The sequence below is a fragment of the Lepidochelys olivacea genome (assembly GCF_965140295.1).
Source record: "Lepidochelys olivacea isolate rLepOli2 genome assembly, chromosome: 1".
Lineage (NCBI taxonomy): Eukaryota > Metazoa > Chordata > Testudines > Cheloniidae > Lepidochelys > Lepidochelys olivacea.
Window position 1 is genome coordinate 223170048 of NC_140411.1, and position 25269 is coordinate 223195316.

Here is a 25269-nt window from a genome sequence, read left to right on the forward strand (position 1 = left end):
TTGAGCTCTGGAGTGTTAGCTAACCCTGATCTTTTCTCTAAGACAGTGGCTCTCAAGCTATGAGTTAGGACCCCAAAGTGGCTTCAACCCTGGGAATCAGGGTCAGGTTGCAGGCCCCCTGCCTGGGACTGAAGCCTTTGGGCTTCAGCTTTAGTCTACCCTGCCCTGGGTGGTGGGGCTTGGGCTTTTGACCCCTGGGTGGGTGGGGCTCAGCTCAGGTGGGATCAGGCTTCAGTCCCTTCTCCTGGGGTTGTGTAGTAAGTTTTGTTGTCAGAAGGGGGTTGCAGTGCAATGAAGTTTGAGAACCCCTGCCTTAGGATAAACTCTCTTCTCCTGCTCTTAGCTGTAAGATCACTAAACTGAGGCTCTTTCCACAAAACTCTGGGCTCCCTGGCTAACTGCTCAGCTGTGTGGGATTGACAAATTCTCCCCCATTATCTTAACATAACCTGTTACCACTGCTGGGTTGCATTGCATCTGTTTTCTTTCCCACTAAATTAGGTTTCAAACTCCAGATCCCTTCTCTTCTAGATGGAGCTGGGGGAAGAGCCTATGGCCTCTGGGCTCCCGGGCTCCAGAAAAAGTAAGATCCAAGGAGACTCCTGTACAGGTGAGGAGTAACTTATAGCAGTTAAGTGACCCACCATAAGTGAACTTAAAAAGCTGGGATATCAGCACAGGTGTTGTGAGCTCTAAAGTCTGTCTTCTCTCATCTGTTTGCAGTCTGCCATGCCACAGCCTGTGTTAGGCACCCTAAGCTCTCTGTGATGCAGAGTGCTGCTTTTTGCCCTGGGGTTCTTCCACTTTTTAAAAACAGGAAAACAAAATCCACCTGAAATGAGTGAAAACAGAAGCCAGAATTTCTCTCTTTTTCAGCTTTATCTTCCTCTCCACCGCCACAAGTGGGAGGACACCAAAAGTTAGGGGATCTGAGCAGGTGAACTGGGACTTTCATCTGAAGTATCTCTTACTGCTTAAAGGCATTTTGGGGGAGGAGAGGCTGTGAAGGCTACCTGGGTCCTGCTGTACTGTCAGGGTTGTGAGGGCGATTGGTCACTGCAGAGACACAGTCTCTGCAAATCCCTGTAGCCGTTGGGTTTTGGAGGAAGTCTTCCTATTCCTATAATGAGTCAAATTGCTCCTTCCTCCCACTGGAGAGAAGTGCCAAGGGACATTGTGGTGTTTTTAGCCCCCTACATGTGTAACTCCAACATAGGGAATGAGCTAGCTCTTCACTAATGCATTGAATGGCAGTAACTGAATCCGTTTGCCTGTTAGTCTCACTCAGGAAAGCTTTCTCTTAAACATACATGATTGTAAATCAGAAGGAAGCTCACTTCCCTAGTGTGAAGGAGAGGAAACCTCATTTTTAAAGCAGGCAAACTGCAGGGAGGTGCTCTCATTCTCTATTAAATGGGCAGGGGCAGAGGGCATGTGGGCTGAGAGAAGAAGTGGTTAAAATGAGATAGTTGGGAGGGGTCATTTGTTTGAGCCCATTCCTTTCTCTTCCTGCTTTGCAACAGGATTTATGTGGGCAAAGAGCTTGGCTTAATCTGCCCTGCTCTGAGAGGTGGAAATTCTCAAGAGAGGGGAGAGAGTCTCATACGTTCATCTTTGTCTTCCCTCACTTTCTCCCACTTCTCCATCACCTCTTTCCTTCTGTCCTCTTGTCCCCCTCTTCTCACTTCCTCCTTCCCTTTGGGAAAGGGTTTGGTGGGATTTGATTTTTGGATTTAAGGCCTCAGGAACAGTCTCTAATTAGAGACTGATGCTTTGCAAGTACCAGTCCAAGGCTTTATTTCTCCCGAGGGCAGGGAATGAATCATGTCGGAACTCCCATTTTTATTCCAGCAAGCGATAGCACTATGAGTGAAAATGAGGAGGAGAAACCTAATCAGGAAGATCTTGAGCAAGATGAGTTATCACAACCATCTGAAGCCCAGAGTCCTGGCTGGGGGAAAGCCAGGCCAGAAAGGCAGCAGAGGAAGAGATGCACTAAATCCACTCATCAAGCAAGAGGGTCTAAGAAACTAAAAGTCACCCTTAATCAACAGAAACCCCTCAGGGAAGAGAGTCCCTACATATGTACAGAATGTGGGAAAAGCTTCAAGGGGCGCTCAACCTTCTTAAACCATATGAAAATTCATACAGGAGAAAAGCCCTTTGAATGTACCAAGTGTGGGAAAAGCTTCAGCAGGAAGGCAAACCTTGTGGTACATGAGAGAATTCATACAGGAGAGAGACCCTATAAATGTAAAGAATGTGAGAAAAGCTTTGGTCGGAGCTCAAATCTAATTGCACACCGTAAAACCCACATGAAAAAGAAATTGTATGCTTGTGCTGTATGTAGCAAAGGCTTCACTTGCAGCTCAACCCTTGTCCAGCATCAGAAAATCCACACGGAAGAGAAACCTTACAAATGTACTGAATGCAGGAAGAGCTTCCGTCTGAGCTCAAACTTCCTTAAACATCAGAAAGTCCATGTTGGAGAGACATCCAGTGAATGTGTAACAGGTAACTTAATTGCTTAGGTTAATCTGTATTTGCTTTATTCCCAATGGACAGGAAGTCTCGTACACAGTCCTGTGGCCTCCATTGGATTCTAAACACTTGGCCTGGCCTACCACACTCTCTGGGTTTTGTGTATATCTATGACATGTCCAACAGAGAGCCACTTAAGTAAATGCATCCATAATATCAAAGCTCTGTCTAAGGATTTAACTTCCCTTAAACTAAGCATGTGAAACTCCTAATCCATAGATAATGGAATTACCTAGCTAGCCCTCCCAACATAAACAGTGAAGATTAAAAATTTCATATTCCTGAAATTTGTAATGATAAAAAAATTAAAGCTTTTTATACAAAAGAAGTCCTCCTCTCCAAAAAGGCACAACCTCACTTCCCCTTTGCATCTTGTCATTAAGAAGAAATAGTAACAAAGGAACATCGCATCAGTTTAATCCTGATCCTAATTAAAAAGACATTGATTCCATTTATTACGGAATAGTAATACTTACTCTGTAGTTGTATAAGACACCCAGTTGCAACAAGGGGGCCCATGTTCCAGGACACCAAAAGAAGGCATATTGCTCTCAGAATTCATAGATTCAGTCTGGTACTGAGTTAGATTTTTGTCTGTCTGATTCACTTCAAATCAGACAGGTGGCTCAAGAATCACAATAACCAAAAATGTGTTTACTAGACTTTGGGAAATCTAGCTTTTGCCACTTGGTTGGGCCCTTCCACCAGTGGGCCCTCCTGCCCCCAAAGGGGGTGGGGGGAAGGAACCACTTTACTGGACCGCTATAGCTGAGAGAAAATGAGTACACAGGGCTAAAGATTAGTTGGTTACAGTCAAATCTGAAAAATCATTATAGATGGTTAGCTCTGATGAGCTTAACATAGGTTACCAAATGATACTGGGGACGCGTGTGTGTGCTTTAAAAAGGGCCTGACATTCAGCTGTCTTGCACTGTTGGAAGTCACCTTCACTTTTGTAAAATGAGTGAAATATGCTTCCTTCCAGTCTGGAGCCAGGCACTGGAGAACTAGTGCCAAGAGCTAATCCTTGTGGATATAGGTGATCCTGTATTTACAGTTCTGCCTTATGATGCTTATCACCTAATTCATGCTAAATGTAAATGTGTGATTTACTAGTCTACATTCTTTTTACACTTAAAGTGTTTAACATACTATTTTCATTCCAATTCTATAGTATGTCATGAGGAACAACAAAGCGGTGGCGTAGAGCAAGTAGCTATGGACCAGTCAAGACTTGTACTTGAAGAATGTAAGTATAAAAAGGGTTTCTTAAGTACCATGCATAACACTTTAAATTGTAGAAATTAATACTCTTATCTTCACACAGTGAGGAGAATGAGGGACAACATGGATATGCTGCTTCTGAATCAGCAAAGTCAGCTACAGGTCCTGCAAGAGATTCAGAAACAGCTGAATGTCCTCCTCCCGGGCAATGATCTCATTAATTCAAATGTGTACAGCTTGGGACTTCTGTTGGGACAGCAGGCAGCTGCTATGGCCTCTTTGCCTTTCCCCCTTCTTCTTAACCCCAGTAATCTTCTCCCAGAAAACGCCCGGCCTTTTTCCTCTCAGATTTCATCCCAGTCATCTACTTCTGAAATTCTTGCTACCACACAACCTCCAATCTCTCAGCTTCCTGCTGCTCCGACAACTGCCTGATCCATCCTCCTTACTGTAAACATAGCAAACAAAATGTTTATATGTGCACCTGTCATTCTGATTTACCCTGTCTGAGGCAAACATGGCTTTTATATTGTATAGTTACAGTTGAAAGACCTTTCAAGTACTATAGCCCTGACCCTGCTCTTAATCTCTGAGGCATCCTTTACTGAGATGCAGTCAGTGAACATAGGAGATCAAATCAATCACACATTTGCTTACTGTAGTAAGTGGTTTTAATACCAACGATGGATTTGACCCAGGCAGCCTCTATTAACAAAGATGTTCTTCATGGAGATGCAGCTAAATAGAGCACCCTTATCTGAGGTGCTCTTGGCTAATGTGTCCCCAACTGTATGAGGTGTATTTAAGTGGCCCTTGTCTGAGATGTCTTTAAAATGCACCTTGTTGATGCACTCTTAATTTCAGCTTGCTACTCCTAAAGCATCCTTGATACTTGTGCTCTTAAATGAGGTGAATTTAACTGAGGGTTCTTAAATGTCTCTGAGCAAGGGGCTCAGAATGGAGCTGTCCTTGACACACTTAACTAAGGCTTCCTTAATTAAGGTGGGTTTAAATAAAGTGACTTGAACAGATTACCACTTAACTAAGCATCTCTACGGGCTGGCCTCTCTGATAAAGCTATACATTTTGGTGCTGTTTCTTACTCCCCAAGACTTCTCCATGAGAAAAGGCTTATAAACCTGCATTAGTTTTAATATAGCGCTCTGGTTTGTGTTTTTAAAATGTTACCATGGTTACAGTTAATCTGTTCTTTAAATATCCCACATTTTCCTGTATGGAAAATATGGTGCTTGTTAGTGTTTAAGTAGGTATTTAAATTTCTTTGATCTAGTTAATTAGGGTCTAGATGGTGGCATTTAATCACAGCCCCTGAGTCAGTCTCACAAGGCAAAGAGGCACAGCTTTGCAGGGAGAGCAGGCTCAGTCCCACCTTTAAGGCAGTTTTCCAGCACCCTTCGAAGTCAGCAGGAGTTGCCTCAGGCCCTAAGAGGGTACAGAAAACAGTCTGGTCGTACCCCTCACCATCCTGTTGCAAAGGTTACTACCAGCACTGACACTAGACTGAAGCATTCCTGAGTATAAGGATTCCCCTTTGTCAGACCCCCATCGGAATGGCTATGGGGATAAAGAATCCCTTTGCCCTTATGGGCCTGTGAACATGCCAAGTGGGATCTCGCCCTTCATCTTTTTATTTACTTTTTAAACCTTTTTTTAAAGGTGTTAAAATGGCACTTCTTCACCTATCACTGTTTATTTTATAGGGCTAGATTTGACTCCCTTACTCATGTTGAGGAGCACCTCGCCCCAGCCGTGGTCGCACGGGTGCTACTCAGTCTGAGTAACGGCATCAGAATCTAGTCCATAGATACCTACAATTGTGCTTAGCAACATAAATGTGTTATCTTTGAATTATAAACACAAGTTGGTTGTGACTGCACATTGATTTAAGAGAGTCCACCCAAACCTATTTCTTTAGAGTAAGTCCATTCTTTACTGACCTCAGTTAAATAAATTTAAGCCACTTCTACATGAGAATGCAGAATATGGGTTTGCATGAGCTTTACTAAATCTTGTGTGTAAACAAGGCCTTAGTAAAAGCTTATGTCAATGGAATGTTGTCAACAGTCCATCGTAAGTGTGTAAAGCTGAATTTTATGGCTCTATACTGTGCCTCTGGTTGCAGTTTGCATAGTGATTCTGACACTTGTTTGTCTCTTGCTTTTACAAGAAAATTGTTTTTTTAATAATGGTTCTCACTTCAGTGTCTTTAAATTTCTTCAACAGTAGGGAATTAAAATGTTGCATTTTCTTAAAGTAGATAACTCTAAATCTGTCTGTGCAGTGCTTTTTCTGTCTCTTTTGTGGCCAACAAGAGAGATAAATTGTGCTTGTGAATCAATTGCTTTATTGGGGTTTGGGTATGCCACTTAAGGATCATGCTGCATGAAAAGGAGTTTTTCAGTAGCAAGGGCCTCATTTCATGGCTGCTGAATTCACTCCTTGCCCTCCCGTTGAGGGAGAGTTGGGCTCAAATATCTTTTCTTACATTGTTTAAAAAGAAAATATGGTTCTGATGCTCTGTTCTAGCAGAGTATGGTTAGATAAGGGAAGCAGGGAGACAATGGAAGTTATATGAAGCCTCCTGTGCAAGGGCATATTCCCAGTGGCCAAACGCACCAGCTTTTTAGCCCCTACCTACCAGCCAAGTAAAGAGGCTGTATTGGACCTGATGATCAGGCCCTCTGCTTCTAGCCCTCAGAGTTGTGGAAAAAACTAAAATTGAGTGTAGACTGACATAGCATTGCCTTCTCAAGTCTGCAGGCAGCTTGAAATGAGAGTTCAGAGGTGGGGACTGTATTTTTATCCCTGCTTTTGATTTTAGCACGAATACCCAGCTCCTATACTTATCCCACAATTCTGAACTACCCCCTCCCCACCCATTGCAAAAAGTCTCTTATTCAGTTGCCAAAAATCTCCAGCTTCCCCCTGCTCTAACAGTTTACATGAGTTATGAAAACACTGCAGTGCAGCCAAAGCTGAAAGGGTAGGGACAATCAAAATTTTATTTTAAAAATGAATGTACAGCACTGACTGAATTCTGTACCTACTTCAATAAACACCTCCAATTTTATAATTCCAAATGAAATGACAACAGAATTTCCAGATGTCCCAGAATCCAGGGACCTTGCCATAAAAATTATTTCCAGCTTGTGTCAACATCCACAGGGTCTCTTCTATAGCAGATGCTACTAGCACCTACTCTAATAAAAACAAAGGGGAGACGCCTGAGAGCCAAGCCAGGATCTAGAATAAGTGCAAAGATGATAGACCAGAATGGGTCTACGGGAGGGTTAAACTCATACTTTATTTAATGCCTGGCAAGGAAACAGCCAGTGCTATGAGACACTAGTCGCTAAGATTCTTCAGAAGAATAAAGTGAAGCCCCTCCACATTCTTTAGGGGTTTCTCTCCATCAGGGGAGTAGCAAGGAGCAGTAGACTGGTTTCAGTCACTGCATTTGTGCTTTCTGCTCATCCTGTTCACAAGCTATACCTTATATCAGTGATACAGAGACTGAGTCTTGGGAGCTGCAAGTGGCTCTTTAATGTGTCTCTTGCAGCTTTTTGCACTACATGATATTAAAATAATGTGTGATTTAATTCTTACCCAATCAGGACGCTTTTACTATGTTATTAGCCAATTGTAGAATACATGGTCAGTCATTTTGCTGTGAGAATATTATATACGGTAAATGAAACAATGAATTCACACTACTGTGGCTCTTCTAGGTAACATTGATCATTAATTTGGCTCCTAAACCACTGAGGTCTGAGTATTCCTGCCTCATACATACACAAGTAGGATAAAATCAATAGTGCAGCGCTCTACCATCACAGTATCAGTTGGGTCCACCAGGGTCTCAGCTCAGTCCTCCTTGGCCAGGACCTGGCCCCCATCGAGGTTCTTCATGGCCATGGATTGGGTTAGGAACTGGGGCTGGTAGTCTATTCCCAAGGCTTGGGCCTCAGCAGAGTTCTCCATGTCTGGGATCTCAGCATGGGTCTGGGCCTCTGTTTCCACAACCTAGGCTTCAGGGGAGTTCTTGATGTCCTGGTACTCCATTCCCAGGGTCTGGACTTCAGCCAAGCTCTCCATGTCCGGTGTCTGAACACGGGCCTGGACCTCAGCTAAATTCTCTGCGTCTGGGGTCTGGGCTTGAGCTAAGTTCTTAACATCTGTGCCAAAGGTCTGAACCTGGGCCTCAGCTGAGTTCTCCATGTCCAGTGTCTGAACATGGGCCCAGGCCTTTGTTTCCTGGGCCTCAGGGGAGTTCTCCTTGTGTGGGCACTGGGCCTGGTACTTCAGTCCCAGGGTCTTGACCTTTAGTGGATTCTTCACATCCAGGATCCTTGTTTTTACAAGAGGTTTTTTTATGACTGATGCCTCCATCCAGGCAGGGTACAGATGGGGTGTTTCCCCCGTGTGGCAGTTTCTATGGTGCTTTGTCAGATTGGACTAGGTGCTGAAGCTTTTCCCACACTGGGGACAGGGGTAGAGTCTCTCCCCATTGTGAGTCCTGTGGTGTGTGGTGAGATGTGATTTGTGAAGGAAGCTCTTTCTGCATTCCAGACAGAGGTAGGGTCTCTCCCCTGTGTGGCTTTGCTGGTGGATACGGAGATTGCAGAGCCAGCTGAAGCTCTTCCCACACTCAGGACAGAGGAAGGGCCTCTCTCCCATGTACATTTTCTGGTATCTAGTCAGGTGCGCAGGTTGACCAAAACTTTTTCCACACCCAGGACAGTGGTAAGGTCTCTCACCAGTGTGGGTTCTCTGGTGTCTTATAAGGTGTGATGGGCAACTGAAGCTTTTATAGCAGGCAGGACATTAATAGAGGGTCTCCTTTCTGTGGACTCTCCCATGGGCTGCGAGCTCCTGCTTCAGCCTGAAGCTTTTCCCATAAGCTCTGTACTTACAGGATTTCCTTCACATGTGGTTGCTGTTCTCAGAGCTTTTCAGGTCCCTCTGCTCCTTGAGGTTTTCCTTATATGCATAAGTAGTACATGGTCTCTTGCTTTTCTCAGGTGTCTGCTGCACAAGGAGAGTGGGAGTCCTCCCAAAGGAAAGTGAAAGGGGATTCAGGGTCTCTCTCTCTCATCCTCCATTGGCTTTTTTTTTTTTTTTTTTTTTTTGACACTGTAACCTATGCTGCCTCCTGCAGACCACTCTCTGGGAAAAGCGCTCTGCTGAGTGCTTCAGTAACAGAATGCCAAGCACCAGATCTTCAGGACTCTCTACAGGATGCTCCTTCTCAGTTCTGCTCTGGATCCTATCACCTGCTGGATTGAAAGGGGAATCCAGACATTAGTCTAGTGCAGCCCCACCTCACTCCTCAAAGCAGTGTTTGCCCCTGGCACCTAGGAACTCCAGTAGATTTGACTCGATCTGCTGTGCTCAGAAGATGAGATATGTGAACCACAGATGGGGTGAGTGAACAGTGGGTAAGCATAGGAAAAAAGTGAATGGGAAAAGCATGGGCAGGGGAAGGTTTAAAAGGGGCAGAGGCAAAAGGAAACAATAAGAGGAAAGACCAGATGATGGAGGGAAGAGAGAAGTGGGGTGTGTGTGTGGAGAGAAGAACAGATTAAGATAGGGAGGGAATATGTGGGGAGTTTGATATAGAAAAGTGGAAAGACACTAAGAAGAATTAAGCACAAAAAAAAGTGGTTTTAAATTAAAACCAAGAGAAAATACTGAAAGGAACATAAAAATGTTCTGAAATGCAGCAGCATTGTATATTTACCCATATAAGTTATAAACAGTTCCTTGGAGACCATCTCTCAACCCTCTAGTGATGTGGGGGCCATAGAGCAAGAATTTTGACCCAGATCTGTCTCTGAACGTGAAAAGCTTCAGCAGCAGAGTTTGCTGGAAAGTCAACATGTATTCTGATCATGATATTGCACCTCAAGGGCAAGGAGAGCAGTTTGTCAGAGTCACTATTCCTGGCCCATGCCAGGCTGGAGGGGGTGAGGGTTTGTGTGTACCTGTGTTTCCAGTGGGAAGGGAAAAGAGACAAACTTCAAGTTGCTTATCTGGTGTGATTTTTCACAATACTGGGGAGATGAAATGCCATCACAGAGCTAAAGGAGTGCCCTAGAAGTATAAAGAAAAGGAGTACTTGTGGCACCTTAGAGACTAACAAATTTGAGCATAAGCTTTTTGTGAGCTACAGCTCACTTCATTGGATGCATTCAGTGGAAAATACAGACTAAGACGGCTGCTACTCTGAATCCTAGGAGTATGGCTCCAGCACCCTCTGAGGCCACATGGTTTATGAAGTAGCTAATTCAAGAAGCCACATGTACTCCCTCTGGTTATGCACACCAAATGCTGAAGCAAAAGGCTGGGAGAGAATGCTTCCCTGCTGTAGGGACAGTGCAGCAAGGGGGGCCTGCTTTGGAAAATCCAAATTCTGCTAAAACCAGCTCTATCCCTTATTACTATAGTATTCCCAACCCCACACCTTGTAAAATTATGAGTCAGATCTCCAAGGAGTCAGATCTTTTTAAAAAAATTGTGATTTTTAAGCCAGATTAATACTACATTGTTTTTCTTTTGCCAAACAACAATAAATTACACCTCTGGCTGTGGAGGGGAACTCCACTTATCCTGACCTAACCCCTGGGGAAGCTGCCATTCTATCCCTCTCTATTTCACTATCCAGTCTCCTTTCCCACATCTTTCCCTGCCCCATCCAGTCCACTGTGCTAGTCGTATTCTCCCTCCATATATTTCCTTCCTTTCACCTCAGTCTCCCACCCCTCAAGTCTTCATTCTCCATATTTTCCTGCACCTCACCCTCAAGTCACCCTCCTTGGTCCTGTATAGTTTTCAAACTCTAGAATGCCAGGAGGGTGGAAAGGGGGAGCCATCATCACTGAGGGCAGCCTCGCTTCAGTCCCACTCATAACCCATGAGAGACGACGGCCATCTTTTCTAAGGCTAATCTCACTTCCATATCCAAATGCTGTAGGAAAGTGGCAGTCACCTTAAGGCAAGGCAGCTTTCAATTCAAAACATGGGAAAGGGGATGTCCACTGCCAGAAATCAATAAGGTTTGCTTGGAAGCCATGATTAACATCTGCCACGAGAATAGGCCGAATTCTCATAGCAGTACTGCACAAAAAACACAGGCAGCAGCTGCCAGCTCCTGCTGATCAGAAAACAACAAAAAACCATGCTTCTCCACCAGGTTTCCATTCTGTATTGTTCCCTAACCTGAGATGTGCACTCCCATGCTCTATCCCCCATGAGACCCTCTTCTGTTGTAGGTTGTCTCTAAAGCACAGGCCCCATAACACAGCCAGTTCCCTTTCATTCTTCCATCCTACAATGATATCTCATTCATAATGAAAGTGGCAGCTGCCATGACAGCAAACAGAACTCACGATGGCTTTGTTCAAACCACAGCTTTTTAATTCACTCATTGATAGTTTCTGAGATGGCTTAATTTATTTCTCACCTGTGCCAACTTCTCTTGGTATTTCCCTTTCTTTGGCATCCTGACAATCTGGGATGCAAGGCTCTTCCTCTTGTTCCATCTGAGAGTTCACATCAGGTTTTGGAGTCTCAAATCCTGCCCATGGGAAAACAGTCCAGGCAATACCATGGTTTGTTATGTATTTGTTGAGCATTTATTACAAATAAAGTATCATAGCTGTGAACCCAACCTGCTCTTTCATGGAGACAGGGATTACAGAATCCCAACAGATGAGATTATGTCCACAGAAACCCACTAAGGAAGTAAAATGTATATCTGAAGACTGAAGTTGTTTTGTTTCCCTGTTGGAGACTCAAGGATATCCACACATGGGGGACTAGGTAAGTCATGAGCAGTGCAAATGTTAATACTCTTACCGATTTCTCAAAGTCAAGCAGCTTCAGAGTGAGGATTAGTCCCACGGAGGGTGGATGGGGCACTTCTATGATTGTACTCCACAGCTAAACCACAAGGATGGGGCTGAGGTGTGACTACAGATCACCTCCTCCGATTAAAAGGGCAATTCAGGAAAAAAAAATGGTTGCATGGCAGTGACTGTCTCTCTCACAAAGTTTCTAGGGACCACAAGGACCGAGCCCTTAGAAATCCAAGAGAAGAACCGTGAGCCACAGTTTAACAAGTTCTTGGGAGACCACACAGCTTTTAAGTAATCAGGGGAAATTAATCTTTACCCAGAGAGAACAGTCTTCAAAGTCTCCTGCATGACATCCCTGTAGAGCTCCCTCTGCCTTTTGTCCAGACGACCGCACTCCTCCTTGGTGAAATACACAGCCACATCTTCCAATGTCACTGGAATCTGAAACAGGTGTACCCTGTTCAATATATGCATAGTCAATGACAATCCTGCTGCTCAGTCACAGGCTGTACAGGCACAGGGTCAATCTAATTAGGGTTGTGGTTTGGTTCTTTGTGATGAAGTGGAAGAAGAGAAGAACCAAACCATAGTGGGTTGGGCCCATAGTGTTAGGAGTGGTACAAAAGAGGGGAGGGAGTGTGTGCATGGGGGATAAAAAGGGAGACAGGACAGGTTAGGGAAAAATGTGTTGGGAAAAGAGAATGAAGAAGACAGAAGTGGGGGAGGGTCAGGTTGAAGAATAAGGAGAGAGATGGAGATTTAGAAAAATTCAGATGCAAAGAAGTCACCACATTAAGAGTCACTTGAAATAAAATTAGATGTGGGGGACAGACTATTTCTCTCTTTACCTTCTCCCTCGATAGCTTTTTTCCTTCTCTTTGCTTTGGAAATAGTATACTTTCTCCGCTCTCAGGTCAGCTCTTCATGGGCTCAAGCTTGGACCATCAAGACCATTTTCAAAGTACCACTAGCATATTCCTCTTCAACCCACTATCACATTCCCTGACAGAAAATTAGGCTTCCCCTCCCCATGGCTATCATCTGATAGCACTCTGCCAGGGACTCAAGAACTGAAGGCTCAAGAAAGTAAATAAGCTGGCAATATTCTGTCGTAGTCAGAACTCTTCTAGACATGAGTATTCAACCAATATAAAATAAAATTAGTGGGTTCACCTCAGGTGGTAACAGAATTGTTTAGAGTTCAAAAATTCTTTATTTTACACATTCACTAACAATCTCTCCCTCACTCTCTCCATCATCTCACCTCTCTCCTCTTCACTCCTCTGAATTAACATTCAGTGATCCTTACCTTTTGCCCACATTTCCCAATCTCCTGATGAATTAGGTGGAAATCCTCTACCAGGGCAATAACCTCCTCACATGTTTCTGGATGAAGTCTCTGGACCCATGTCTGGATTCCCTCAGGCAAGATGGTCAGGAATTGCTCAAGAACCAGCCGCTCGATGATATGCTCCTTTGTATGGATCTCCATCTGCAGCCACAGATGGGAAAGTTCACAGTCGGCTGTAAACCTTTTGGGGTCCTTCTGCTTCCTGACAGCAGAACTGTCTAAAGTGTTTGTGGTGCTTCTCCATGCTGATGCCGTACTGTTGCAGGGTGGCTTCCTTCTCATTACGGGAGTCAACTGTCCCAGACAGTTGACTCTATCATAAAGGGATAGAGTGGGTGCATTTTCTGCTTGCTCTATTTCCGCTGCTGGTCAATGGCTGAATATGGCTTGCTCCTCCATCTTTACTTCAGATTGCACCACTCACTCAGTTTGGCAGTGCCTGTAACTGAAGGCCCACAGATGCAGTTACTCACTGCTGCATGTCTGCTGTCTGTCTTTGTGAGGTTACTCCAGCTTGGGCCTATGCTCTAGTTGTCTCACTTCTAAATCTCACTTGTATGCTTGGTGAAAAACATTCATCCTTAGCATCCCACAGTTACGATCAGCTCCACTGACCATTTCCTGCTGTGCAAACCATTTGTGGTGGATTGATGATTTGTAGGCTTGCACATCACACTCTGGAGATGAACTATTTAAACAAATCTAGATGGCTTTACTGGTCCAAGTGAAATTCACTAGCAAGAGGTGCTTCCTGCAGGCTTCAGGGAGGAAAGAAACAAAACTGAGAAAAGGAATGATACATTCAGAATCAGAGCAGGTTTCAGAGTAGCAGCCGTGTTAGTCTGTATTCGCAAAAAGAAAAGGAGTACTTGTGGCACCTTAGAGACTTGGAGCTGTAGCTCACGAAAGCTTATGCTCAAATAAATTTTAGGCTCTAAGGTGCCACAAGTACTCCTTTTCTTTTTGAGAATCAGAGCAGGCTCTCTCACGCACCCAACTCCAGGGAACCACAGAGAAGAAAGAGCTAATCTGCCTCCAGTGATGGATTTCTGTTTCTTACTTTCACAGACTGCAAGAGGTTCAGCTCCATCAGTCTCTCTTCTGGATCTCTCAAGACAGCACTGAAATGATAAAAAGCCAGAGGCCCATAGCCTTCATTTAAATAGCCAGAACTTCATTTCACTTACACTAGAGAAAATCAAGAGCAACTCTACAGCACTCAATGGAGTCGCATCTGCATAAAACAGATACAAGAGGAGAATCATGCACATAGCATATAGAGGCATGTAACTCACAACTTTAAATTTCTAAGTGGTCTGTCCACGCTCCTGCTGTGGACCCTCCACTTTGGAGATCAGTTTTAGTCCAAGCATCTGCTATTACAGGACGAGCCTCTTGCACACTCTGCTCTCTCATGAAAACTTCCCATTAAACACTTACATTGCGGTAACACCGAAAGGCCACAACTAGGTTGGGCCCATAGTGTTAGGAGTGGTACAAACATGCCATAAATGACAGTCCTTACCCCCAAAAGACATTTGTTCTTTTCTGATTGGTTGTTTTCTTTAATCTAAATGAAAAGCAATTCAGAGGGCAAGTGTGTGTATAGAAAGAGAGCAGAGAAAGGAATTAAAGGAGCAGAGAAAATGGGATGGGGCGAGAGTTGGGAGGCAAACAGAAAACTGGTCTGAAGGTGGAAGAGAAAAAAGGGATCGGAGGGGACCTGCTGTACTTTAAGGGGAAAGCACAGAAGGGAAAGCATAAGAGAGAGAACTACCTTAAGTCCTGTAATGGGTCCCAGTTCCTGTTCCTAAAGCTCCCAGCAGTTACTGCTTGCTAGCTCTCCCTCTCCTGGCTCCAACTGAGATGGCTGTAATGAGTCCCCATAGCCCCCAAAAGTTAGGAGACAGATTTTTTACAAGGAGTCTCCTGATTCTTTAGTCTTCAGTGTATGTCTACTGCCCCACCAGTGGTGTGATCAGTTCAGCTTGAAGATTCAACCTTACAGTAAATGCACACACAAGAGTATAAGCCACTTCCCTGGCTGCTTAGAGGGGAACTCCACTAATCTTCCCCTTAGCTCTGGGATGGGACAGCTGCCATTCTTCCCACCCCAATCCCTCTGCTTCCTCCATCCACAACCTCTCAGCCCCTCTCTTCTATCTCCTTCCTCTACCTGTCCCCACTGTTCTTCTCTTTCCTCCTTCTCTTTCCCCTTCTGCGGTCTCATATTTTTCCACCCTGTCCCCACATTCCCTTCCCTCAAAGTATCCTTCCCTACCCCCCAAGCTTCTCCTGTCCCCCACATTCTCCTGTCCTCCAGCATCCCCATGATTCCCCAAAACACTCCAAGCTGATTGGCACATTGTCTCTCTGTGTGTCCCCTAGATGTTCACCTGCTCCTCAATGAACTTCTCCGCCTCCTGACAGCACAGTGTCTGGCATCTTCAGTGACAGTAGCCTTGCCTTTAGTCCCCCTGCATACACTCTAAAGTGGTGGCCATCTGTACTAAGGGGAGCCCTGCATTAGTCCTGCTGAGAACAGGAGACAGTGGCCACCCTATAAAAGGGCAAGACTTCAACCCTAGTTCATGAGAGGCTTTGAAGCAAAAACACCCATTTCCCACCCCACACAATTCCTTCTCTAAAAGAGATCTTTCTGAGAGGTATACTATCTCACCGTCAGGCAAGAGGGGCAAAGGGGTGGATGCCCTCCCTACCTCCACTCCCAAATCCCTGCATCCCCCTTGCAGGAGACCTCAGCATGAAGGAGAAGCAGCTGAAAAAAGGCACATGTGTAAAGTGCTTGCAATTCCATAGACAAGTCGAGAGATCCAGGCAGAACTTCCCTGCTCAAGGCTCAAGCTATTGCACTCAGGGCAGAAATCTCTTTCCCCCTCGCCCCCTAGACCTGGACTACCAACGTCAGGCTCCCCATTCGGTTTAGAAAAGCCCCTGACCCACCTCAGGCCCCCACTACGAGCTGCCCCTGAGCTGGCTCCCTCTGGCTTGTCTTCTCTTGTCTCTGCCAGCGGCGGTTCAGCCCTGGGTCCCCTTTCTGTGCTGGCTGGGACTGGGTACTGGCAGGGATTTCTTGCCTCCCTGCTGTTCCATTCTGCAGCCCTCCTGCGACTCTCTCTGCTGTCTCCCCTTAGCCCAGGCTCACCTCGCTGGGCTGGCAGCACGTGGGACCAGGGGAATCTGGGGCCGATGCTTCTTTGGAAACGGATTCAATCATGCCACTCTACTGCGGCAGTGGGCTACGTTACACGTGAGGAGGACGGAGCGTTGGGGACAGGAAGTTCCTTTTATATTAATTTTCCCCCTTGCTGTAGTTCCTGGTCCTCTCCACAAAGGCGTATGAGCTCTGTGATTTAACCCTGTCACTGCGCAGACATTAGCAGAAAGGTTGCAGCTGCAAGTCAGCGAGCGGAGAGACAGCATGTGCAGGTACTGAATGGGCCCCTGTCCTCAGTGTAGGAGGGATGACCGAGCAGGGATCTCAGAGCTGGGGTTTTTTGCCTCTGTAAAGAAAGACCTTCCGTGTTTTCCTTCTGCTGCATCTGCTTTTAATCCACTGCTCTCCGGCAGAGAAAGTCATTTTATTAATTAAAGGTATGATTTCATCAGATGCTGGCTCAGGGTGTAACTGATTGCCATATTTGGCGTCTGGAAGGAATTTCCCCAGGTCAGATTGGCAAAGATCCTAGAGGGTTTTTTGCCTTCCTCTGTAGCAAGGGGCATGGGTCACTTGCTGGATTGAAGTAGTGTAAATAGTGGATTTTCTGTAACTTGAAGTCTTTAACAGAAGATTTGAGGACTTCACTAACTCAGCCAGAGGTTATGGTCCTGTGGCAGCAGTGGGTGCGTGAGGATTTGTGGCCTGTAATATTCAGAAGGTCAGACTAGATGATCATGATGATCCCTTCTGGTCTTAAAGTATCTGAATCTGTAAATCAGCACAATGCAGAGACGTTCGTATATTACCAGCTCTGGAAGACATTCTCATATTTATATTCAAGTTGTTTATGATAAAACAGGGTATTCCAGCATTACCCAAGATTTACACACCAGTTTGTGCCAGTTTTTTATCCTGTTTTGAAAATGGTATTCCAGAAGTCAGCAAAGCTTAGAGACACCTGTATCTTGGTACAGTCTGCGTGTTGGTCAAGCATCAACAAAATCATTTTTCTTATCTTGTCTTTTTGGCATGTCTCTGTTCCTGGCACAGAAATTAGAACATTTCATATTTTCCCTTGATTAAAAAGCTGAACATAAGTAAAAAGCATCCTGGGAAGAGTTTAACATGAATACAATTCATAGATATACAGAAATATACCAGATGTTATATATAATATTAATATTGTATATTACATTGGCTGACACTATATTACCACAGTGTGCAGGAGCAGAGAAACTGCCTCCTGGCACAGCAAGGTTACAGAAAACCTGTGGGTTCAGCTAGCCCCACCCTGCTATACCAGCAGCCAATGCCAGGCCTGGAAGCAGGAGAAAAGAAGGGAGCCTGGCTCAGTTGGGAATTGACTAGTGAGGAGGTAGGAGCTTTCTGTTTTTCCTACCTGAAGGTAGGGATCTACAACCAGCTAGCCAACACAGCCACTGGAGGCAAGTAAGCCTTCCCCTGCCAAGGGGAGTCTGCAGATAAGCCCCAACTGTGGGATAACTGGACTACCGGGGGCTAAGCCCCAAACTAAAGAGACTTTAGTAGGAAGTACCAGTGAGGGAACCGCCACGCCCCCTGGCCAGGAGGGAGACCCATCTCCACTATTAGGGCCCTGGGCTGGGACCTGGTGGAGCGGGAGGGCCCCGGCCCCCAACTGGCCAATGATCTAGCCACTATGCTGCCTGGCCACCGAAGGCTCTATCACACCTACAGACCTTACACACTTTCTTTATACATATTTTGCAAGACACAGAGGTGCCTTGTACCAACTTGACTCTTCACAGATTCATAAATTCCAAGGCCAAAAGGGATCATTGTGACCTTCTGTATTACACAGGCCATAGAACTTCCCCAAAATAATTCCTCGATCATATCTTTTAGGAAAACATCTAATCTTGATTTAAAAATTGTCAGCAATGGATAATCCACCAATTGTAAATTGTTCCAATGGTTAATTACTCTCACTGTTAAAACTTTACACCTTATTTCCAATCTGAATTTGTCTAGATTCAACTTCCAGGTTTTGGATTGTATTATACCTTTGTCTGCTAGATTGAAGAACCCATTATTAAATATTTGTTTCTCCTGTAGGTCCTTAAAGACTGTAAACAAGTCACCTGTTAACCTTTTCTTTGTTAAGCTAAATAGATTGAGCTCTTTGAGTCCCACTATAAGGCATGTTTTCTAATACTCTAACCAGTTGCTCTTCTCTGAACCATCTCCAATTTATCAACATCCGTCTTGAATTGTAGACACCAGAAGTGGACACAGTATTCCAGCAGAGGTCACACCCATGCAAAATACAGAGGTAAAATAAGCTTTCTGCTCTTATGTATTGGAAACACTTTTTTATTTCAGAAGGCTGAGAAAGCTATTAGGGGAGAGGCTGTTTTAGATTTCATTTTGACAAATAGGGAGGAACTGGTTGAGAATTTGAAAGTGGAAGGCAGCTTGGGTGAAAGTGATCATGAAATGGTAGAGTTTATGAGTCTAAGGAATGGTAGGAGGGAAAACAGCCCAGTAAACATAATGGATTTCAAGAAGGCAGATTTAGCAAACTCAGAGAGTCAGTAGGTAAGATCCCATGGGAAGCAAGTCTAAGGGGAAAAACAGTTCAAAAGAGTTGGCAGTTTTTCAAGGCGACATCATTAAGGGCACAAGAGCAAACTATCCTACTGCGTAGGAAAGATAGGTAGTATGGCAAGAGACCACCCTGGCTTAACTAGGAGATTTTCAATGATCTGAAACTCAAAAAAGAGTCCTACAAAAAGTGGAAACTAGGTCACATTATAAAGGATAAATATAAACAAACACAAGCATGGAGGGACAAAATTAGAAAGGCCAAGGCACAAAAATGAGATTAAACTAGCTAGGGACATAAAGGGTAGCAAGAAAACAGTCTACCAACCCATTAGAAGCAAGAGGAAGACCAAAGACAGGGTAGGCCTGTTACTCAATGAGCGGGGGAAAAACAATAACAGAAAATGTGGAAATGGCAGACATGCTAATTGACTTTTTTTGTTTCAGTTTTCACCAAGAAGTTTAGTAGTGATTGAATGTCTAACAGAGCGAACACCAGTGAAAATGAGAGAGGATCTGAGGCAATGTTCCCTCTAATTTTTACAGGCTGTGTACACAAAAAATTTCTTCTGTGCAAATTTTTGACAGGCTGTGTGTGCAAAAAATTTCTTCTGTGCAAATTTTTGTGTGCACGGTGTTTTGCCGTGTCCGCGGGGTTTAGGATCTGTGTGCGCGTGCACATGTGCGCAGCTTAGAGGGAACAGTGATCTGAGGTTAAAATAGGGAAGAATGGGGGGAGGGATCTGGGGCAAATATTGGGGATTGGTCCTGCTTTGAGCAGGGGGTTGGACTAGATGCCCTCCTGAGGTCCCTTCCAACCCTGATATTCTATGATTCTATAAGAACAAGTTAAAAATTATTTAGACAAGTTAGTTGTCTTCAAGTTGCTAGGGCCTGATTAAATACATCTTAGAATACTGAGGGAGCTGACAGAGGAGATATCTGAGCCATTAGTGATTATCTTTGAAAACTCAGTAGGGGTTCTGGAGGACTGGAAAAGGCCAAATATAATGCCAATCTATAAAAAGGGGAATAAGGACTACCTGGGGAATTACAGACCAGTCAGTTTAAATACACAACAACTTCAGTACCCGGAAAGATAATGGAGCAAATAATCAAGCAATCAATTTACAAACACACCTAGAAGATAATAAAGTGATGAGTAACAATCAGGATGGATTTGCGAAGAACAAATTATGTCAAATCAACCTAATAGCTTTCTTTGACAGGATAACAAGCCTTGTGGATAAGGATGAAATGGCATATGTGGTATATCTTGACTTTAAAACCCACTTCATCAGATGCATGGAGTGAAAAATACAGTAAGCAGCATATATATTACAATGAAAAGATGGGAGTTGCCTTACCAAGTGTGTGTTGGGGGGCAGGGTCAGTGCTAACAAGGCCAATTCAATCAAGGTAGAAGTGGCCTATTCTGTTCCACCTTGATTGAATTGGCCTTGTGAGCACTGACCCTCGGTAAGGCAACTCCCAACTTTTCATGTGCTGTAATATATATATAGTGCTTACCGTATTTTTCACTCCATGCACCTGATGAAGTGGGTTTTAGCCCACAAAAGCTTGTGCCCAAATAAATTTGTTAGTCTCTAAGGTGCCACAAGGAATCCTGGTTGTTTTTGCTAATACAGACTAACACAGCTACCACTCTGAAACTTGACTTTAGTAAGGCTTTTGATACTGTCTCACGTGACCTTCTCATAAACAAACTAGCGAAATACAACCTAGATGGAACTGCTATAAGGTAGGTGCATAACTGGGTTGGAAAGCCATTCCCAGAGAGTAGTTATCAGTGGTTCACTCTGCAACTGGAAGGGCATATCGAGTGGGGTCCTGCAGGGACAGGTCTTGGGTCCAATTCTGTTTAATATCTTCAAGGATTTAGATAATGGCATAGATAATGCTTAGTCTTGCCTTGAGTGCAGGGGACTGGATTAGAAGACCTCTCAAGGTCCCTTCCAGTCCTACACTTTTATGATTCTATGTATATATTTACATTTAGCCATATTAAAATGCATATTGTTGGTTTGCGCCCAGCTTATCAAGTGATCCAGATAACTCCATATCAGTGACCTGTCTTCTTCATTATTTACTACTTCCCCCCCAATTTGTGTGTCATCTAAAAAAATTTATGAGTGCAAATTTTGTTTTCTTCCAGATGAAATAACCTGGTGTACTGCTTTCGTAAGACTCCATCTTATTCCCTTAATGGATTCTTCCAAACTTTGCACATGGTAAGCAGGACGGGGATTGTACTTCAACCACTTGGACTGAAATTTTGAAGGCCAGGTATCTGCCTCAAGTTGATTTTTTTTTTTTTTTTTTTTAAAGTTTCAGCTAAATTAGTTCAGCCATTTGTAACAGATATTTGTAACAGTTTAGCTACCAGTAAGTTTCCACAGCAAAGTTTAGCACAAATATAAAGAATTCTGAGTGTACGCTTAATGGATGTAAAACATTCTATATAATATACCTTATTTGCTATTAGCTACTTTTTTATCTTAATAGCACAAAACACTGTATTCAATCACACTGTAGTTACATCAGTAAATCAATGTACACGTTTTGGTTAATGCATCTGTTTGCAAGAACCAGTTTCATGGTTGTTAGTAGAAATCCATTCCTTATGTGGTGATACTACCATTGCAACATCCATAGTATAGTTTCACAAACAGTGTTTTTCGACTTCACTTATGGCTTAGTCATAAAGTACTGTGGGACTTTGGTTCATTTTGGGCAACTCAGTAAAGCATCAAGTCAACACAGGTGGTTTTAGCAGTGCGACATGGCCAGTGGTGTTGATTCTAAGGTACAAGACCAAAATCTTAGAAATATTTTTCCAGTTACACTGGTGAGATACAGAAGTGAGAAGGCTAGAGCATAGGACTGAGCTGGATTAAGGCAATCTCCTGGAAAGGAATATGACTTCAAAACAGGGTGTGCCTGCACCTCTGTTCTTCCAGTTACATCTAAATTAAAGGTAGAGAAGCAGCATGCATTGAACCCTGAAATGGGTAGAATTGAAAAAAGCATTAAAAGCCCCTCCTGTATGCCAATCTGGGGCAATTGTCTATATTAACATACAAGAAGACATCCACTATAGTAAAGCATTGGCATGGAGATGCACTGCCAGCACTTTAAGCAATTTTGTTTTCAGGAGTCTGAAGGATCCTCAGAAGTTTACAGTCAACTCTGTGAACTTTCCCATCCATGGCTGCAGCCAGAGATCCACACAAAGGAGCAGATCAGTGCTGCTGGTTCTTGAGCAGTTCCTGACCATTCTGCCTGAGGGAATCCAGACTTAGGTCTGGAAATCTCATCCACGGACTGGTGATGAGGTTCTGGCCGTGGTAGAAGATTTCCAGTCAATTCATCAAGGAGATAAGAGACTTGGGCAACAGGTAAGGAAAATTCCTCCTGTTAATTCCAAGGAGGAATGAGGATAAAGAAGTGAGACAAGAGAAGGAGAGCGACATAGTGAGGGAGAGGAAAGCCATGTATGTGAATAATGAAGAAATAGGGGTATAATGCCCATTGTTTGTCCTCAAACAAATTCTCTGCATTCTAGGATGTTCCCTGTAGTTTACTGTTCAGAAAGAGCCTAATGAATGAGTGCAGCTGCATAGCCATGAATTATTGGGGTATGAAAGCTAGCCATCTGAACTATATTAATACTGACTTTGGTCTTCTTGAGAAGGAAGTCTAGTCTTTAGTGATTAGTGTAGGATCTGGTAATGGGGTATATGTTACCAGTATAGCAGAACCCTGTTTATCCAAGCCTCCATTATCTGGCTCTCCATATTAACCAACCAGCCAGGACACACAGAGGAATATGGGAAATTGATGTCACCTCCATGGCAACACTACTGTAATCATCGCATCTTTTCAGCCTTGTAAAATGACCACGACTAGTAAGTGAAAAAGTGTAGTACTGTCATTGGCTGCTAAAATAGAGATTATTAATAAAATGGACAGTCCCTGGCAAAAATAGCCCAAGATTATAACATTGGAAAAAGCACAATATTGGACATTAAACACAATATCGAGCAAATTCTTAAATACAGAACGAATAACTCTGCATCTTGGAAGAACAGGAAGCAATTGAAGGACGCTGGTCTGGATGAAGCCCTTTATTGGTGGTTTATACAGGCGGGAGAGTAAGGCATTCCTATTTGTGGTCCTTTACTGTTTGAGAAGGCTAAGAGCTTTCATCAAACTTTATGAGGGGATGCATGTTTCTCTGATAGTCAGGGATGGCTCAGTTAGTTTAAAAAGCATCATGACATCCGACAACTGATTATCACTTTTATAAAATTGTACTGTTTGTGATGTCATGTATAAGCCAACTACATAGAGATGGTGCCATTAAACAGACTTTGTACATGGTCCGTATAATGTTCAGGGTTAAAGAGCAAAGCGTGTAAAAATGATCAGTACAACTTGTTAAAAACTCAGGTTGGTTTTCCTGTTAATAAATGTACCAGACATTGTTTTCAAGAATCTAAAGCGTTGTATATACTGTTAAGGTGATAAGAAGGGAGCTGTGTTTTAGTGCTTTTCTAGGAGGGGTCAGCTAGCTTAAAAGCAATGTTGCACCTTAAAATAACCGATAGAAAGCTCTTTGCCCATTCTCATGACTGTCTGAATTTTTGATTATCCAATCTGGCCCCAGTCCCAATTAAATTGGATAAATGGGGTTCTGCTGTACTTGGTAGTCCTGTATTGATTGCTGGGAGCCATATGTGATCCCTAAGAGAGCTGATCACATAAACATCTGGACTGTGAATTGGACAAGGAGAATTCCCCAAAGCACAGAAAAGGAGGAAAAAATACCAGTGTGGGTTAGGGAAGAGAAAGAGACTGACCTCCACAATTCAGTGTAGGCAGAGCTGGTAGCAGTGCCTATATTTAAGTTTGCCCAACGCGTTCCATTAGAAGATTCTCTTTTCAGTTGCTCATGAGCTTCACATACTTCAACCACTTGGACTGAAATTTTCCATGGCAGGTGTCTGCCTCACACTAATTTTGTTTTTGGAAAGTCTCAGCTAAAATAGTTCCACCATTTCTAAGAATGAGAAGAGAAAAATATGTTTTGTCCATGTTAAGAAATGCTCGCAGCTGCTTTGTTGAGATGCTCCAGCAGCTCCAGGCATTCGCACAGGGACTTGAAGTCAATGGGAGCTGCGCTTTGAGCATATAAAGTGCTATATAATCCTAAATACTCTGAAAAATCAGGTCCTAACTATCTCAAATTGGCCACCCAAAATTAAGACACTTTTGGGTTTTAATCTCTCTGTTCCTCATCTTGCCATCTGTAAAATGGGGAGAATAATAACCCCTCACCTCACAGAGGTGTGAAGATAAATTCCTTGATGGCTGGGAGCAACTCAGATATTATAGTGATGAGCACTACAAAAACAACCATGAGGAAATGAAAAATTCAGTATTTAGTGCAAGGTTTGGATGGTGCGTGGTAAATAAGGTGGGGAGCCACACATTGAATGATGAGTATAAAAAGAAATATTAAAGAGCTACCCGTTCCATGAGCACCATCCATCCATCCTGTGCACTGAACGAGGCTGGGGTCCTCTGGAAAAATCGTACAGATCAAGTAATTAAAACTGTATCATAATGCACGAAGGCTGCACAGGCAGCCTTAACTCTGACAATTCCTAACTTTGGGGTGCTTGACTTTGCCACCTTAACATTCTTTTAATGTAGGCTTTTGTTTTTGTTGTTGTATGTAATTGTATTTAATATGACCCTTGAACTAGTGAATTCTCTAGTAAATATTTGTCTCTCTCCCCATAACCAGTCCCATCCCTTTTCTTTATTTCTTCCCCACCACCACTTTATCTACCCTGCCCCCCCTTTCTTTTCTCCTTCCACCTCACTACATAAAATAGGTCCCCAATCCTGTACTAGTAGAGCCCCTGCCTCTGGATCCTGTCAGCAGTGTTGGGCGCATTATGCCACCCTCAATTTGCTGCTTGTCTTCCTACCCTCATTACTCAGCACTGAGTAGTGGGCTTGTCACTGGAGGTAAGGTCACCTATTATTTCAGGTGCTGGTGACATTCAGTGATGTGGCTGTGTAGTTCAGACAGGAGGCATGGGGTCATTTGGATGAAAAGTAGCTTTATAGGGATGTCATGAGGGAGAATTATGGGACTGTGATCTCTCTGAGTAAAGATTTATTTTCTCTTATTCCATGGAAGCTGTGTGGTCTCCTGGTGCCAGGTCTGCTCTTGCTCTTGGTTCTTCTCTCATGTCCTAGGCCTGGTCTGCACACACAGTGTGCACTAGTTAAACTAAAAACTTTAAAATTTTTAAATTGCCAATTTACTGAATTAAGCTATATCAACACTGAAAAAATTTACAGCTATGTGAAGAGGTTTGCACTGGTTTAACTAAATCAGTTTAAAAACTGATTTTAGATAATCAGGTGGTAGGTCTGTGTAGAGACAAGCCCTTACACCCCACCTGTCAAACTTT

General features: G+C 43.7%; 1 protein-coding gene and 1 long non-coding RNA gene across 7 annotated transcripts in view; one reads left to right on the forward strand and one right to left on the reverse strand.

The window, feature by feature from the left end:
• The window catches only part of LOC311521224 (uncharacterized protein), a 38107-nt gene extending 21830 nt beyond the window's left edge, over positions 1-16277 (reverse strand). Inside the window, exons 1-4 of the mRNA XM_084629442.1 lie at positions 15958-16277; positions 12952-14114; positions 11959-12099; positions 11340-11362 (exon numbers count right to left, since the gene is read on the reverse strand). Of these exons, the coding sequence (XP_084485568.1) occupies positions 11340-11362; positions 11959-12099; positions 12952-13275 (488 nt within the window). The 5' untranslated portion in view covers positions 13276-14114; positions 15958-16277. The remainder of the gene's footprint in view (positions 1-11339; positions 11363-11958; positions 12100-12951; positions 14115-15957) is intronic.
• A 56-nt stretch (positions 16278-16333) lies between these two features.
• Positions 16334-25269, forward strand: part of LOC311514668 — a 79316-nt gene continuing 70380 nt past the window's right edge. For 3 of the 6 annotated variants that reach the window (XR_014709908.1, XR_014709909.1, XR_014709910.1), the window contains exons 1-3: positions 16334-16443; positions 18430-18485; positions 20934-21064. This is a non-coding gene — a long non-coding RNA (uncharacterized lncRNA). Of the gene's footprint in view, positions 16444-18429; positions 18486-20933; positions 21065-21932; positions 22177-25269 lie in introns of all 6 variants that reach the window. The other 3 variants (XR_014709906.1, XR_014709907.1, XR_014709911.1) reach the window with 2 other exon arrangements.